At 36.1% G+C, this 17,992-nt stretch overlaps 1 protein-coding gene across 1 annotated transcript in view; it reads right to left on the reverse strand.

Moving 5' to 3' along the window:
* ush2a.L (Usher syndrome 2A (autosomal recessive, mild) L homeolog) overlaps nucleotides 1-17,992 on the reverse strand; it is a 442,265-nt gene that overhangs the window by 414,670 nt on the left and 9,603 nt on the right. Inside the window, exon 3 of the mRNA XM_041562401.1 lies at nucleotides 5,657-5,822. Within this exon, the coding sequence (XP_041418335.1) occupies nucleotides 5,657-5,822 (166 nt within the window). The remainder of the gene's footprint in view (nucleotides 1-5,656; nucleotides 5,823-17,992) is intronic.

Raw genomic sequence — 17,992 nt, forward strand, 5'->3', positions numbered from 1 at the left:
AGCGCATCTCCATTTAGAACACAGAATGGGAAATACCAGGTGACAGCAATTATACAATAATTCATAGTTTGTCTAATAAAGTCAATCTAATATGGAGCCGCTTGGAAATGGCTGCATAAAACACTCCACAACTAATTACTAAATGCAACTAATGTGCTAATTATCACAGAGCTCTTTACCACTGAAACCTGGAGGTATTTAATTCTTGTCGCTATGCAAAAGTCCTCGCAGGAGATACTGAAGTGACTGCTAAAAATCTGCGGACGTTCAGCAGACCTTTTCAGTTCAGTTTATGGAGGGAATTAAAGGAAAAGTAGAGAAGAGTTTCTATTAAAATAGTTTTCTGTTTCAATATGTATTATCTCCAGTCCTAAGGCCATGGCACTGTTTTGTTGTCACATGGGCAATCTGACATAGGGTTGACACTTCACCCCTTTAAAACTGAACACATATGGAATCCACAGCCTGCATGGCTAATTAGCAATTAATTTAGATGCATGATGCATGGTTGCACATAAGGGCTCTTACTCACGAGCGTTTTTACCTGCGCTCCCCTGCGTTCCGTTTTTCTCCGTTCAGCCGCAGGGGAGCACAGGAATAGACGCATTACATTTTTTCCAATGGGGCTGTACTCACACAGGCGCGTGTAGGCGCCGAACGCAGGTTGAGACGCAACATGCTGTATTTTTCCTGCGTTGGGCGCCTACACACGCCTGCGTGAGTACAGCCCCATTGGAAAAAATGTAATGCGTCTATTCCTGCGCTCCACTGCGGCTGAACGCAGAAAAACTTAACACAGGGGAAAGCAGGTAAAAACGCTCGTGAGTAAGAGCCCTAAATCAGTTCAGCCATGCAGGCTGTTGATTCATATGTGTTCAGTTATAAAGGGGTGAGGTGGCACCCCTAATCTGGAAATTGATGATTCTGCAAAGAAGTGGTACTGACATTAAACGCGTTAGGTGAGAGATGTTTATATAAATAAAGGTTATCCATTTTTTTGGTCTGATCTATATGTGGTCTACTGGAGTGCTTTGCACCAACACTGGTTTATTTGCATATGGATTATCCGCTCCCCTGAGCTGAAGGCCTGGGGCAGGAGCACCTGGGCCACTGGTCTATTCTACAAAGATTGGTCGTGTTTTGTGCTTAAATGTTTTTGGCTTGGACTACAAGTACCTGGAGTAACTATTGACTATACAACATCCCAGAAATAGCACACCACTCAGATTCTCGAAATTCTCACTCTTAAAAAAGGGAAATCAAAAAGCTCCTTTAAATCCTTATTTAGAAATGTCTACATAAAATTGGTTACCATTACATTGACCCTTTGTCATTGAAGTAAGAATAAAAAAATTCTGCATTGTCTTCCATTGTTAGTCATGTTGAATTATCACTTCCATTACTGGCTACCTGATCACGCTGCTGCATTCAATATGGAAGAGTCCTGGCCCAGTATTGGCATGGAAGCTCATGAAATCATTGGGTTCAATGCTTCATTGTTGGTCTTAGCAAGTTCCTGAGTCGGTTCTCTAATCTCCAGCCTGACTTCTATTAGCCATGCCCATTGCCTGAATATTGACCTGACTCTTTAACCCTTTGGGTACCACTTTTCTGGTTATTTGTTGGCTGTCCTAATCTCCAAGTCAGATTTATTGTAGTAATATACAGATTGATATTTATCCAGTCTGTAAGGGATTATTCTATAAAATTTAAATTGTGAAACTATAGGGTCAATTTACTAATTTGTTTGTTTTCACATCTTTTTTTTTTGCACTAAAAATCATGGATTATACTAATTACTGTAAACCACAAAAAATTTTAATTTCTTCACTAAAAGTAAAAAACACTAATACAAAGCATTGCCATCTAAAAGCTGTCAAGATAATGTAGAAGTCAATGGGATTTGTCCTTTTCCAGTTGTAAAATCTTTCTTTAGTTCAAGCTTGTGTGGTTTTAAGGTTTTTTTCATTGGTAGTTGAATGAAAAAATAGAGGAGGTTGAGGTTTTTGTATTAGGATTCAGATTAGTTCTACATTTTTATTCTAGGTTATTTTAAATCCACCACCTCAACCAACTGAGCCATCACTACTACACCCAATTGTTTTACCCAGCTGCGTTAATTATGACGCTAATATTGCATATTTTTATGCCCCAATCTGTGGGAGCCCAGTGATTTTCTCATGTGTTTACTGTATATCAGAATTTTTTTTTTGATTTATTATGTTCGAATTTAAGTTTTTACCACCTGATGGTCCAGTGCAACTTGTTTCACTATGTTAATGCATGAGGTGCCAATAACAATGAAGAATCATGGTACGGTATAACACTTTGAATGTATGCTACTCCAGTTATATTTATTTATCATAATTTTCGGTGTTAGTGAAACATTTTGGGGCTATTAACTAAAACTCGAGTTTTTCTCCGTTTTTTTTTAATAAAGCAAAGACAACCAAACTCCCATCCACAAATTTAGCATATTTATCAATAATTCTTCTCGAAAAAGTCAGAGCGAAAAATTTCATGGCGTCAATTCAAATTTTACAATTGATACTCCAAAAACTTGACTTTATGAAATAGTCACTGTGAAAACTCGATTTCACCAAATTATCAGACGAAAACCCAGACTATCTGATTATCCAGCGAAGATCACAACTTCAGGGACATCTGCCATTGACTTCTACATGACCTCGACAGGTTTGAGATGGAGTATTTTCGGATTCAAAATTTTAGCAGCTTTGGGGTATAATAAATCTCTAAAAATTCAAGTTTTTAGTTTTCCTCAAAAATGTGAGCTTTCCCCTTTAAAAACTCGACCAGATAAATTGGAGGTTTCATAAATGGGTCCCTAAATGTTAAGACACATCCAAAGAGCATTCTACTGTCAAATACAATATTACAAAATAATTTCTGTTCACAGAATTAAATTAGAATAGATAGTCCTGGGTATAATTGGCATATGCACCTAGGCAGTTAATCAACCAGTCCATAGTCCACCTATACAAAACTCTAAAAAAAAACCTATGCAAATTCCTTTGGACTCCTTCAAATTATATTTCAGCTATTAAAGGTGGATGTTTACATCTATGTGTTTTATATATCACAAGAAGCCAACCTAGTTTTCTGTACTATTATGACTTAATACATACAAAAAAATAGTTCACCCCATGTATCTGCCCACTGCTTTATATACAGCCCTTTCCTTGTCCCCTACACTCTCTTTATGCTCTTTGCTATCCCAGGGCACTTTCTTTTCTACAAAACAATATTTTTATTCCTCTCACTTAGAAATATAAACTCAATAATTTTGTGTACTGTGAAAAAAACATACTTTTGCACATAGAATGACAGATACAAACACAAATGTGCTTCTTCAGGAAGGTACATCCTACCTATGCCAAGTCCTTGCATTGGGAGACTCTGGAGACCATTAAGTGAATGCAATCCTCTTGTATTTAGTGTATTACATTAAAGTCAGAGTTGTCAGGTAAAACAATAATGTTATCTCACCTCCATTTTCTGATGTTAAAATACATGTATGAGTATTGTGTTGTAAACCCTGTTCTACCTTTACAGAGATTTCTCTTTGGATACACAACCCTCAGATGTATAGAGTATACCTCCTTTAGTTTACGTAAGAATAACTTCCTGATTGACAGCATGACATTTATAAACAAATTTGTTATCTGGCAACAACTGAGTAAAATTTGGTATAGCCACAGTGTTATGATCCCCTATAAAAGATTTTAAGCCTTCATATTGCCATGATGTCCCCGCTTTTATTTCTACAGATGCCCTTGTATAAGTGAAGACCTGCAGTTGACTATTAGTAGTCTCAGTCGTCAGAAGAAGCCTTCGGGTGGCTTCTTACAGCATGAATTCCCATTTTCATGCCATCAACTATAACTCAACAAAATTTAGATTTGACTGTCACTAGCAGTGCTACGGCTGCATTGCACCCATTTTTTCCACACTGACTAGGTGGCCATGAATGACCACTACTGAACATCCAATTCTTTTTGTTTCAATTTAATTTTGGGGCCCATTCACTAAGCTCGAGTGAAGGAATAGAGGAAAAAAATTTGATTTTCGAATGTTTTTTTTGGCTACTTCGACCATCGAATTGGCTACTTCGAGCTTCGACTATGACCTTCGACTTCGAATCAAACGATTCAAACTAAAAATCGTTTGAATATTCGACTATTCGACTATTCGATAATCAAGTCTCTTTAAAAAATTCTTCGACCCTCTAGTTCGCCACCTAAAACCTACCGAGGCCAATGTTAGCCTATGGGGAAGGTCCCCATAGGCTTGCTAACAATTTTCTGATCGAAGGATAATCCTTCGATCAATGGATTTTAATTCAACAGTTCGAATATTGAGGGTTAAGTAACCCTCGATATTCGAACCCTTGATACATCTGCCCCGTAATGTGTATTAGCCTCAACAGTGCATGAGTGATGTCACAATTGTAACATGCTTTTGTATTAATATACAATTGTAGTATCACAACCTGTAATATTATAGTGATGTTATATTATATAATGGTTATTTGTAAAGAAGAGGTTGACATTAAGAAACTATTTGGAATAGTTCTTTATGTTCTTTCCATATAACTTTGCACCCAGGAACCAGAGAATTTTTTTAAAATTACAAATCTCGTTTTTTTATTCTTTTTCCATTCATAACATAGCATAATAGAAATGCAAATTGGAGATCCATAGAACACAACTTGTTTTTTCCAATTTGAGTTTTAAATTTTGGTAGGCTCATTGAAAATGATAAATAGAATCTGATTTTAAGCTTTTTGCTCAGTTTTCCTCAGTTGAAGAGATTTGAGTTTTTCAATAAATAAGTGCACATTCGAGTTTGGTTTTCAGGGGTTTTTTTTTTTCAATGTAAAAAGAGCCTCGAATTATGAAAATTAGTTTTTTCATAAATATGCTTCTAATTATATTAGAATAGTTTTGTCTACTACATACTAAGGGGCCCATTTACTTAGTTCGAGTGAAGGAATAGAGGAAAAATTGTTTGAATTTCGAATGTTTTTTTTGGCTACTTCGACCATCGAATGGGCTACTTCTACCTTCGACTACGACGTTCGAATCGAACGATTTGAACTAAAAATCGTTCGACTATTCCACCATTCGATAGTCGAAGTACTGTCTCTTTAAAAAATTCTTCGACCCCCTAGGTCGCCACCTAAAACCTACCGAGGCCAATGTTAACCTATGGGGAAGGTCCCCATAGGCTTCCTGATAATTTTCTGATCGAAGGAATATCCTTCGATCGATGGATTAAAATCCTTGGAATCGTTCGATTCGAAGGATTTAATTGTTCGATCGAACGATTATTCCTTCGATCGTTCGATCGCAGGAATAGCACAAAATCCTTCGACTTCGAATATCGAAGGATTTTACTTCGACCCTAGGTAAATCTGCCCCTAAAAGTTTAGTTTAAGGCAAACATTCCCTTTAATATGTAAAGTGGTATATCGAACAATAATTTTCCTTTTTTTTTGCATTTATATAATGTACTTAATGTAACATTTTTGAAATGCTGCTAGAACATCTCCAGGGGTGATTTTCACACATCATTTTGAAACACTTTTCATGTTTAACCAAATGTTGCTCCCCTTTTTTTTCTTTCTTTTACTCACCTGCACACAAAGATGAATCCATTTCTTCACAAGAAATCTCCCCTGTGTCATTACTTTTACAGGAGGCTGCAAACCATTTATTGTGCGATAATAAAACGCAGTCTCTTTCTCCGAGATTGTGAGTTTGAACACAATCTGCCCATCAGCAGACTTTTCTATCACACACCTTAAGAAGTAAATAGAAAAAGATCGAAATCATTTTTGAGTAAACATATACGGCAAAATAAAATGCCGCTCAGTACAGCTTAAGAGTACACAAAATCTAATGTAAAGATAGTATTTAATGGAAAAAGACATTTTCTTCTTTAATCCTGTTACCCTACTGCACTCTTTAGCTACTGCTGTGCTGGAACTCAGGAATTCAATATGACTCAATATGTTTCTTCCCCATTTTGTCTAGTCTATTACAGAGGCATTATCATCTGGATAGTGGGACAGGTTTTTTTTTTTAGACCGGCTCATTTACACATCTGTGAGTGGAAAAAAATTGTCGCAAATTCACGCGTGTCAAATAAATTCGCCCATCACTATTAGTTGATTGTAAGTCCCCTAGCAGTTGCATGATCTTCAGCAAAATTTTGTGATGTTATCATTTATGATGATTTCTTTTGAACATTAGTGATGGCACAATTCTGACAGGAAGGTTAGTGCAGCAACAAGTGCAGGGCTGCAGGTTGGCAATTTGTGTCCTTTGCTATTGTAGTTAGAGGTATATTATTTGTTGTAATCATAATGTGACCTCTGTGACTTCTTATATCCTTATCATTTACAGTTGGGAGTTAATTATGCTTTATCATATATGAGTGATACTCAGAGTTCCCTGTATAACTCAGCCTGCAGCCTTGTGCCTTTATATGGTCACAGAACCCCTCAGTGACTTTTTATATCCTTATTATTTAAAGTAGGGGGTTAATTTTCCCTTATAATACATGCGTGATACTCAGAGTTCCCTGTATAACTCAGCCTGCAGCCTTGTGCCTTTATATGGTCACAGAACCCCTCAGTGACTTCTAATATCCTTATCATTTACAGTAGGGGGTACATTATCCCTTATAATACATGAGTGATACTCAGAGTTCCCTGTATAACTCATCCTGCAGCCTTGTGCATTTATATGGTCACAGAACCCCTCAGTGACTTCTAATATCCTTATCATTTACAGTAGGGGGTACATTATCCCTTATAATACATGAGTGATACTCAGAGTTCCCTGTATAACTCAGCCTTGTGCCTTTATATGGTCAGAGAACCCCTCAGTTACTTCTAATATAGTCATATTTTACAGTGGTGAAACATTCTTCCTTCTACACAAAAGACATAACATGTTACTTTATTGTAAATGGTACTTTATCATAGTCCCCCATACCACCCCCCTATGAATTCCACTTACTAAAACTAGGGTATTGTTTAAAAAAAAAAAACAACAACAATATTTTACCCTTGTTGTAAAATATGAGGAAAAAAGTCAACTTCTCAGTGACAACTGAAATCTTTCTTAATTTAAATAGGAGTATTTTATTCCCTATTCCCTATATAATCGTATCATTCCTACTTCAGATATTTATGTGATTATTTTATTTCATTATCCATTCATGTAAAAAATGATGGATCATAGTTGTGTTATTGTTCTTATGGAACTGTTGTTGGTGAGAATTATAACTGATGATATCCCAGGCAAATCCTAAATCATCTGTCCGTCACTACGAGAAGATTCAATATAAAATAACTTCTGTAAACATCTGCCTTGTATCGCCCCAGCCTAAAAGAAAGATGCAATAAAAAATCAAGTGCTTCTGGGAGGTCTGAAAGAAGGTTTGAATGTGACAGAATTGGGTTGTTAGTAATTTATCTCAGAGCAACTAAGACCACATTCCCTGTGGCTGAAATATAATTACAATGTTAGAACTTAATTCCCTGTTGTATTACATTGACCTGGGAAATGGAAGTTAGTCCAGGACTGAGTTTTATTATCACACTTCCAAAGGATGTTAAAGGACGATGATAGAAATGATTAGCCCTGAATTTATATTTATGTTCTGAGCCTTTGCTTATATCACAGATATATAAAGGCATTGCATAAAATATACCGGCTCTGAAACGGACAAACATATAATATAGATCTAATTCTTATAAAGGACTAATTGGTGAACCTTGTGTTCTGTAATGTTTAAAGTAATTCTGAGCCACAGGCATCTAGTTAAAATCATAAAGCTCTATATCCGTTATCCGTATGATATTCATTTCTTGAACCAAATTGCAGAGCAAACAAAGTGGGAGATATAGGAAAATTTAGAAATTACTGATGTTTCACATACATTTCTCTATTCATTTTGCTTTCTCAAGAAAAGTTTATTCTTCTAATGAATTAACACATTTGCTAAATAAGTTTTATTAGTTGGTCACAGGGAAATAAAATCTACATGACAATCTCCGGGTCTTGGAGGCCCATTTCTTAAAGGTTGAATTTTAGTGCTATTAGAGTTTTCTGAAACCATGAAGGCCATGAAAGTGTTTAAAAGAATCCGAATATAAAAAGTAAGAATGAAAAAAAAAAAAAAAAGGCTGAACGATGTGTTAAAAAATACAAATATCCTTAAAACCTCTAAAAAATCCAACGTTTTTTGGATGATTACTAGCGAAAAAAATCCGAAAACCTCTAAAAGAAAAGTTTTTCATGGTTTTACACTTGATAAATCTCAAATTCTTTAGAGAAATAAAAAATACATTTTTAGAGAAAAAATATGATACATGAAAAAATAGAAATCCGAATGTTAGTAAATTGGCCCCTTAAGGGTGTGATTTTTATGCTAACAGATGATTGACACTTGGTTGGACTGTATTTCCCAAGCAACATCAAACAACAGAAGAAAAGCTATCAATATGTCAGCTCCTACTCCTAAGGGCTCAAAATGTGTAAACACAATAAACTAAATAAATCAAATAAATCCATGACTTTAAGGGATGCTGTGATCAAATCGGGAAGTGTTTTGTGTAAAAACAAAGCATTTTTTTTATTATTATCCTTTATTTATATTCTGCACAGCTTAGTGAAAGAGAAGCATTGTAAAACACGAGCCTAGCTTTTGTTTTCCAGTCATGTGATTCTAGCTCAGTCCTACCAAAAAAAAAAAAAAAAAATGTGTAGGGCAATATACAATAATTGCCACATCGGTACACAATCTTTTGGTACTTTTGTAAATGTTTACCCATCAGTAGGGTAATTTATGGTTGCAAGTGATAGAATTAAAAAAGCACCCCTAAGTGCCTATTTACTAACATACAAATTTAAAATTTTTCACAAATTAACATTTTTCTAAAAAATGTGTCTTTTTTTTAAAAAAAATTCTCTAAAACCCTTAAAATTCAAGATTTTAAGAGGTGTAAAAACCATGAAAAGTTCTAATACAAAACTTCGGTACATAATAGCAGCAGCGCCGATCCGATTGGACCTTTTCTTAAGCCATTCGGACTTTTAGGGGTTTTCTGAATTTTTTTCACTAGTCGCCCATATTTGGATCTTTTGAAAAATTACATGGCATTTGAAGTTTTAGAGAAACTTGTGTTTTCAAAAACCACTAAAATTAGAACGTTGATAAATGGCCCTCCCATTTACAACTGTCCCAGCCTAGGGTTGCCACCTTTCCGGTATTTTAGGCATCTCAAGTTGGCTCTGACGTCACGGGCTTCAAGACACAGGCGTGCGCAACACGGAGCACGTTCTGATTGACACCCGTGACATCAGAGTCATCTTGAGATGCCACGCTGAGGGACCCCTTCGGTAAGTATCCTTATACTCTCCTGCGCTCACTTGTGCATTTGAATGATAAACAAAGTTGGGATGGAGAACACTTAAGTGGTCCATCAGCCTGCCCCTCTTGAATACTACACTGCCGAATGCAGGTAACACTGTATTCATGGGAATACAAAGTACTACTTATGCAACCTGCACCAGGTTTTTGCACTTTGCACCATGCCCTACATATAGTAAATTACTCCTAGGGGCTGATTCATTAAGGGTCGAATATCGAGGGTTAATTAACCCTCGATATTCGACTAGGAATTGAAATCCTTCGACTTCGAATGATTCAAAGGATTGTAATCCAACGATCGAAGGAATATCCTTCGATCAAAAAAACTTAGGAAAGCCTATGGGGACCTTCCCCATAGGCTAACATTGACTTCGGTAGCTTTTAGCTGCCGAACTAGGGGGTTGAAGTTTTTTTTAAAGAGACAGTACTTAGACTATCGAATGGTCGAATAGTCGAACGATTTTTAGTTCGAATCCTTCAAATCAAAGTCATAGTCGTAGTCCAAGGTCGAAGTAACCCATTCGATGGTCGAAGTAGCCCAAAAAATACTTCGAAATTCGAAGTTTTTTTACTTCGAATCCTTCACTCGAATTTAGTGAATCGGCCCCCTAATGTGGACTGAACAGCTGTACACCACTTTGTGTTTACACTGCGTACCACTCAATTGGGTTGTTTTGCCACTAATATGGATGTATGCAGCTTAGTTACCATCAAGTACAAGGTAAAGCTTCATTATTACAGAGAAATGGGAAATAATAGAATTAATTACTTAAAATGGACTCTGCGATAGATGGCCTTCCTGTAATTTGGAACTTCCTGGAATCAGGTTTTGGGATAACAGAAAAAGATATAGTTCACATGGGAAAAGACATCTTCAAAAAACAATTAAATCTAAAATAAGTCAACATCACAATTATTAGTTTTAGTTTTTTATCCCTTTAAAGAGAAATTATATATTTATTTTCCAAACAAAAATCAATGCTACTCTACTATCTACTACTATCCATTTTAAATGAAATGACAATACATGCAAGATAAGCCCCTCTTATTAATAAGAGATATATTTTTCCTTGAAAAAAGAGGAAACAAAGAGATTTGTTATTCTTCTAAGATAAGGAAACCAGGGGAAATTAGGCACAGAGAAAACATTTATCTTTTCCTTTTTATTCCATTTAAATTTCGCAGATGGCAGATTCCCTGTTGTCTGTATCCTGGTATCAGCTTATGTCTTCGGGGCTTTCTTCATCAGTACTTTAAGTTTACATGATACTTTTTCGAATAAAAACATAATCGTCCATGCACGAATGCAAGTGAAGGAAAGGCACAAAATAGCAGTGCTGTATAGTGAAGTACTCACACTTAAATGACTGCCTCATTAGTTACTTTCCTACCCTTGCTAAACAAAGCTGCATAACACTATTCATCCTAATTTGGTGCCAACGGCTAAAAAATCCTAATAGATTTTATGCATTGTGTATCTAATGATAGCTGCTATTTTTAAGAGTTGCCTCAGGTGAGCGGCGGAAATTCAAAGATATTATTGCACATTATTTCTTAACACACAAGTGGATATATTCAAAGGAACTACCGCCGCGAGATCTCTGTTGGGAGCACCGTTTAAGAGACAAATAGGTTTCCATTATTCAACCAATTAGTACATAACTTATTCTCTTGGTGGATGAGAGAAATCAAATAATTATATGCGTTCTGAAATGATATTTTGGAAAAGAGGTTGCAAAAACGTACTCAAGTCTACACTGATATTCCTATTTCTAATCAAGTATTGTATATTGAGTCCATGTTTTTATTTGAAAGTCTATAGAGCATTGATTTCATAGGGAGAATTGTAGATTTGGAGGCAATGCAGTTCTGCTTTGGCTAGGCATTTGGAAAGATATGTTCCTCATAAAAGATGGGGATAGAGATAATCCTAGTTGTGATGTTCCACTGTAGATATTAATCATAAGCAATTGCAGGACCCTGCCTCCATTCTTTTTGCACCCTCCTATGAATAAATAAATGCACCAACCAATGACTCTCATCACCATTTGTTGGGCTTTTGGGACTTATTTGGTGAGACGCCCAACTTTGCCCATGACTTCTTGTGTTGACAAGTTTGTTTTTAATGGAACAAATTGTATAACTTCATTATACAATATAAATGTATTGTCTAATAATTAGGGTCAGATTTATCAAGGGTCGACTTTCGAAGTACAAAAAACTTTGAAATTCGACCATCGAATTTGGCAATCCTGCGATTGAATAAAAATCGTTCGATCGAACAACTAAATCATTCGAATCGAATGATTCAAAAGATTTTAGCGTACGATCGAAGGATTTTTATTCTATGTGTCAAGACTTAGAAAAAGTTTGTAGAAGGTCCCCATAGGCTAACATAGCAATTCGGCAGGTTTCATTTGGCGAAGTATTGAAGTCGAAGTTTTTTTAAAGAGACACTACTTTGATTATCGAATGGTCGAATATTCAAAATATTTTTACTTTAAATCGAAGTCGAAGTAAATTCGAAGTTGTAGTATCCTATTCGATGGTCAAAGTATTCTAAAAATTACTTCGAAATTTGAACTTTTTGTACTTCGAAAATTCACTTGAACCTTAGTAAATCTGCCCCGAAATATCTTGACTACAAACATTGTATTTCATAGGCTGGAGATTGGTGGGTATACCAATTGCCCATACTCTGCATCTTTTAGCAAATAAAACATACGCTGGTTGGGTTTAGAGACAATAGTTACACATAGGGATGGGCGAATTTTTTTGCCTTGTTTCACCACTGAAATGACGCCCATAGACTTGTATGGCATTGTGTGTCAAACAAATAAAGCCGCGCTTCAAAAATTTTTTTGCCGCGCTTCAAAAATGTGTTGCCGCCCATAGACTTTAATGGGCATTGGCAACATTTCGCCTGTGGCAAATTTGTGGCGTAAGTAAACAGGTCAAATTCGCCCTTACCTAGTTACACATAAAAGACAAGTAAAAGTATGCAGTGATGAGCAAATCTGCAATGTTTTGCTTCCATGAGAAATTTGCAAGACTGCTGATAAATTTGCGAAATGCAACAAAGTCTATGGACATCTTTTTTGTAGAGGTAAATTTTTTTGTTGCTGAGACATTTTTGTAGCAAAATATAATGGAGTCTACGGGCGACTTTTTTTGTTGCTGCAACTTTTTTTGAGGAGACTTTTTTGCAGCAAAATATATTTTTTGCTCACTTTAATTGCATTAAAGTCAATGGGTGTTTTCGGTCAAATTTTTTTCTCACTCCAAAAGCATTGTCAACTGGAGGTTTTTTTCACTCCAAATTCACTGAAGTGAATTGACATTTTTTCTTGGGAATACTTTTTTTCCACAATTTTTTGTTCGCTGAAAATTAGCGCCAGGCGAAATTATTTGCCCATCACTAGTTTTGACCCAAAAAGCACAACCAGAGTTTAGTAAATAACCCCCTAAAAGTACATTTTCAAAAAAAAATTCAAAAAAACATTATTGTCATTACCCATCATGTTTTATTTACAATGGTACAGCAATGTGGCCAATCCCGATGAATTTAAAAATGGGTAATCTGTGACCTTGTTTAAGGAATAGTTTGACCACATTCCTGTACTGTACAGAGACAGCGACAGTACCCTACTACTTTTACAATGAAAAACATACAGGAACCTTTAATATTATTACATTAATTTAATTAAATTAATTTAAAAAATATATTCTAAAATATAATTTTTCTTTCAGTCTCTACAAAAAGATGTTCTGTTGTGATTGGGATTTGGTAAAATACAGGTCTTAATTTGGTTGAAAGGAAGGAAAGGAAGTTTAAATGCATCCCAAAGTCCTACACATACTGTATGGTATAATAATATGCCCTACTGCACTGTTGAAACATTATGTATCTGATCTTCATACAAATATTGCATAGGACTAATTCATGTTTTAGTCTAATTTTTATGACCAGATGGTGTGAGGAGAAGGCACCTCCCGTCTCTTCAATAACAATCTTTCAGTTCTACATCTTGTTCGTCTCATAAATTTCCTACCAGCAGGAATTTTAGCAAGCCAATCAGTTAACACATTGTCCATAACATTAACAGCTACTGATTGCATTCAAACAAGGTCAGCTACATTTCTTTAAGCAATACCTATGAATATTTGAGTTATACAGAAGAATGAATAATGTTCCATCACAAGCAAATAACCATTATTGCCGATACCTACAGAAAGTTTGATTTTTGTTTGTGCCAGAAAATGTATAATTTTTTGTTTTCGCCAGGCATGGATTTGCTGCATAATTAGCCACCCAAAACTGTCGCAACAAAAAGTTGACAAGACAAAATTGTCACCATAAGAAAAAACGTTCATTGACTTAATGCATTTGGACTAAAAAGTGTCTGAGACAAAAAAGTTGTCATAAGAAAGAACGCCCATTAAATTTAATGCAATTGGAGTGAGAAAAACAATTGTCAATCTCCGAGAAAATTATCTTGCATAAAAAATGTTGCAGCAAATTGACTTCAATGCATTTCACAATTTTTTTGCAGTTTCGTGAATTTCTTGGCAAAGCGAAATGGGACAGATTCATCACTATTAAAAACAGAACTACAGGAATTCTTGGTGAGAAGTTGTTTTTTGTGTTTTCATTTGTTTTCATGGAATATTAGAAAAATTATATTGCTTTGGAGACAGATGAGGTGGAACTGTGGTAACTGTTTGTGTTGTCATTTTTAAAAATAATCTGACTAAAAACCTGGTGCTAAAATTTGCCTGTAGTTGGAAACTCAAAATACTTAGGTTTGTACTACTGCCACATGACAGCAAATATCTATGGTACCACTCAACAAATAAGTATTAAATGAAAATGCAAAAATATGATAGAAATAATAAAGGAGAATACACTCACAGTTCACCTCAGTCCCAAGGTGTAAAGACCAAAAACACTATATCCAAAAGGATGTGAGGATCTCCAAAAATAAAGAAACAAATGTAAAAAGTAGAAAAATGTATTCGGACATGAAGACCTAACGCATTTCGTGCTTGTTGGGGCACTTACTCATAGGCTTATGAGCCTATGAGTAAGTGCCCCAACAGGCACGAAACGCGTTAGGTCTTCGTGTCCGAATACATTTTTCTACTTTTTACATTTGTTTCTTTATTTTTGGAGATCCTCACATCCTTTTGGATACAGTGTTTTTGTAGTTGTAAACTCACCTACAGTATCTCTAGTTGTTTTTCAAAAACCAATGGGAAAGCATCAGCATATGGTAAAGTCAATGAAAATATCTTTATTTATGTGCATGTGTCATAAACATATTTTAAAACAGCTGCAAAGATATTCCCTTCTGTCTTGCTAAGCTCTCATCTTGATTATTCTTCTAATTTTAAATTTCCTGCAGCAATGTAAAACACATTTTTTAGACAAGATATCAGACCCTGTGATAAGGGATGAGCATTTTTTTTCGCCAGTCATGGATTTGCGGCAAAATTTCGCATTTCGAATATCTGCAATTTTTTTCATGAAACTGCTGCAAAGATTTACAGCGGAAAAAATTGCCTTGATGCAGAGATGAAAAAAAACATCCATAAGAAAAGACCCCATTGATTTTTATGCATTTGGACAAAAAAAGTTGCCATAAGAAAAAATGCCCATTGACTTTTATGCATTCGGAGTGAGAAAAATTGCCACGCGTAAAAACATTTTGACGCCCATTGACTTCAATGCGTTTCACAAACTTTTTCACAGTTTTGCGATTTTTCCGGTGAAGCAAAATGAGACAGATTTGCTCATCACTACCTGTGATATGAATGCTCAGTTATAAAAATTATTTGAATCTCAGCAAAAAAGCAGAACAGGACTCTGCTGTTTATAGGGGTGTGGCAGAATGCTCTGTTCTTAAAGGAGATATATAGCATAACTAAATGCTAAAAATATATATTATTTTTTAAAAAAGACCACTTTGTTCCCTATACAGTAGTTCTGCTATGGTCCCTGTTCATATTTCAAATAAGTGGTAGGGTGTCCTAATGGTCCCTGCCAAATGCACAATAGGAGGGGGATAGCCAAACACAGCCATGCGTTGACACAAGCAAAGCCCTATCAGGTCTGCTGATCAGTTCCTATCCTAAAGTGCAGTGTGCTCAGTGCCCCTTACTACACTGCACAGCCTGGGAAAGGAGGCAGCAGGAAGTAGAATAGATGAGCTGGACTAATAGGGATTGTGCCTAGATGTTCAATAAATCAACCCAAAACACTCCTTTTTTAAGCACTTTCCTTCTATATTAAAAAAAAGTATAATGTACTGGCACATTCTTGTTTTTCACACAATGTCTTCTTTGAGATGACTGGAAGTGTGAGATAACTGCTACTTTGTTAGAGAAAGGAAGTTGTTTTGATTATAGGGTACTGAAGGTGTTAGGTCCCACTAATGGCTCAGGAAGTCCTGATTAGCTCTAACCTATGCCCCAGGGGAGTAATGTATTCCCATTGGCCCAGGGATAGAGATCGATGGTTTGTTCTTAGGGAGGGACCACATGACTTTTCCTCTTTGGACTCCACCTGGTACCTGGCTGGATGTGTAAGGCCCAAGTAAGAAGAAGCTTAGTGCCCTAAGTGAAGGAGGACCCTTGGTGAAAGCAGTTAAAGGGACCCCAGAATGAGGTATGACTAAAGAATAGAAGATGTAATAGTACATGAAAGGAGTGTTAGGCAGGGAAAGTAGAAAGAATAGCCTTGTGCTCCGATAAAGAGGTTAAGTGTTGGTGTTGTTCCTCAGGTGTCATTCACCAGTATATGGACTTAATGGGGAGGGATTCAGGTATTTAATCCCTTGGAGCATCATTGAGGCAGTCCATGACAAAGGCAGACAATACCTGGGGTGTGAGTAAACCTCACTTCTAACCACATTAGCAAAAGTATATCCAAGTAACCATATTATAAGACCTTCTTACACATGGCACTGACCATTTATTACACACACTAAAGATAACTATGCAAAGCATAGTCTTTTATTCCACAGGTGGATATGTTGCCAACAAATTTCATAGGTTTCTCACAAAAAAAATACCCTCATAGCTTATAAATTCCTTCCTGGAAGGAAAAAATAACATACAAAGTAACATTTGTTGAATGGTAGTAGATTTCCAGCAAGAATTCAGTGCCCTCTCACTGTAGAGCCATTTAGCTTTAGTGTAGGCTTTACAAAGATCTCCGTCAATATGGCTTAAAAAACACTCTGCCACCCAACAGACCAAATTATATTGACAAGTAAAATTAATCCTTTAAGACCCCAAAAATTGTCTTAAAACAGATGGTTGTTTAAGTAGATTAAATGATGCGGTTGAAGTTCAGTTGCTAACCAAAGAAGACTCTTCAGCTTACTAAAAGGGGAAATAAACAGCATTTGCTCAACCATGTTTTACTCATTTGTTGCTTGACTACAAATCCCAGCATGATTTAACTAAAACATGGTGGGAACTATAGTCCAGAAACATCAGGCTTTTATTCTTAAATATATTCTTTCTCAGGATTTCCACTATTTCATTATGCCTTATCGCATGGCATGGATCCATTCTGCAAAATTCTGCATTTCTACATCTGCGATTTTTTTTTGTGCGAAACTAAAGCAAAAATTCACCTGAAAAAAGTTGCTGCGACTTTAATGCATTTTGAGTGAGAAATAACCTGAGGAAAAAAAGTCGCCAAGACAAAAAAGTTACGGCAAGAAAAAATACCCATTGACTTCAATGCAAATTTTTCAGCATTTTGTGAATTTATCAGCAGTTTCAAGAATTTTCGGCAAAGCAAAACTAGACAGATTTGCTCAACACTAATCATAAAGCAACATCCCTGGCTTTGGGGGGGGGGTGTAGATCAGGCTAGAGTAGACCCCAAATATATAGCATCCAACAAGCATGCAGCATATACGACATCTAATTGGTTGGTATAGGTCACAGGAACTGGTGTAACTTTGGGACTGTACTTTATCATTAGCTTACATGCTTTGAAGACATTTTCTTGTACTACTTCAATACAAATTTGATTTTAATTACAACTATAATGCATTTAAGCTAACCAATCCCATCAAAGTAAATCTCTTTGTATGTACGAAACACTTGTTATATGTAGTGAACATAACAATAAATGATTTGAGTCATTTTCTGTCTGCATGCTAAGGTGAAGCATTCGTTTGAGCTTAGAGGAAGCCTAAGTAGCCCAATTAATTAGCCCAGCATGTAGGGTTGCCATCTGTCCAGTTTTGACATGGACAGCCCAGGATTTGGAAGGGCTGCTTGAGTCAAAACTTCGTACTTGGTTTTCCAAAAAAGGAAATCTTGACAGCACTCTCCCTGATTGATGTAAAGACTGGCCAATCAGTGTTCACCACTTTACAACGCCACCTTATGATGTCATGGTCCTGACTCCTAACAGCACATGCTCCGCACCAATACTCTGCTGCCCCTGTCCCCATGACTTCACAACCCTCCCCTTGCTAGGGCTTCATTGGACAGAAAGGTAGCA

This window comes from Xenopus laevis, chromosome 5L (genome assembly GCF_017654675.1).
Source record: "Xenopus laevis strain J_2021 chromosome 5L, Xenopus_laevis_v10.1, whole genome shotgun sequence".
In the NCBI taxonomy this organism is placed as follows: domain Eukaryota; kingdom Metazoa; phylum Chordata; class Amphibia; order Anura; family Pipidae; genus Xenopus; species Xenopus laevis.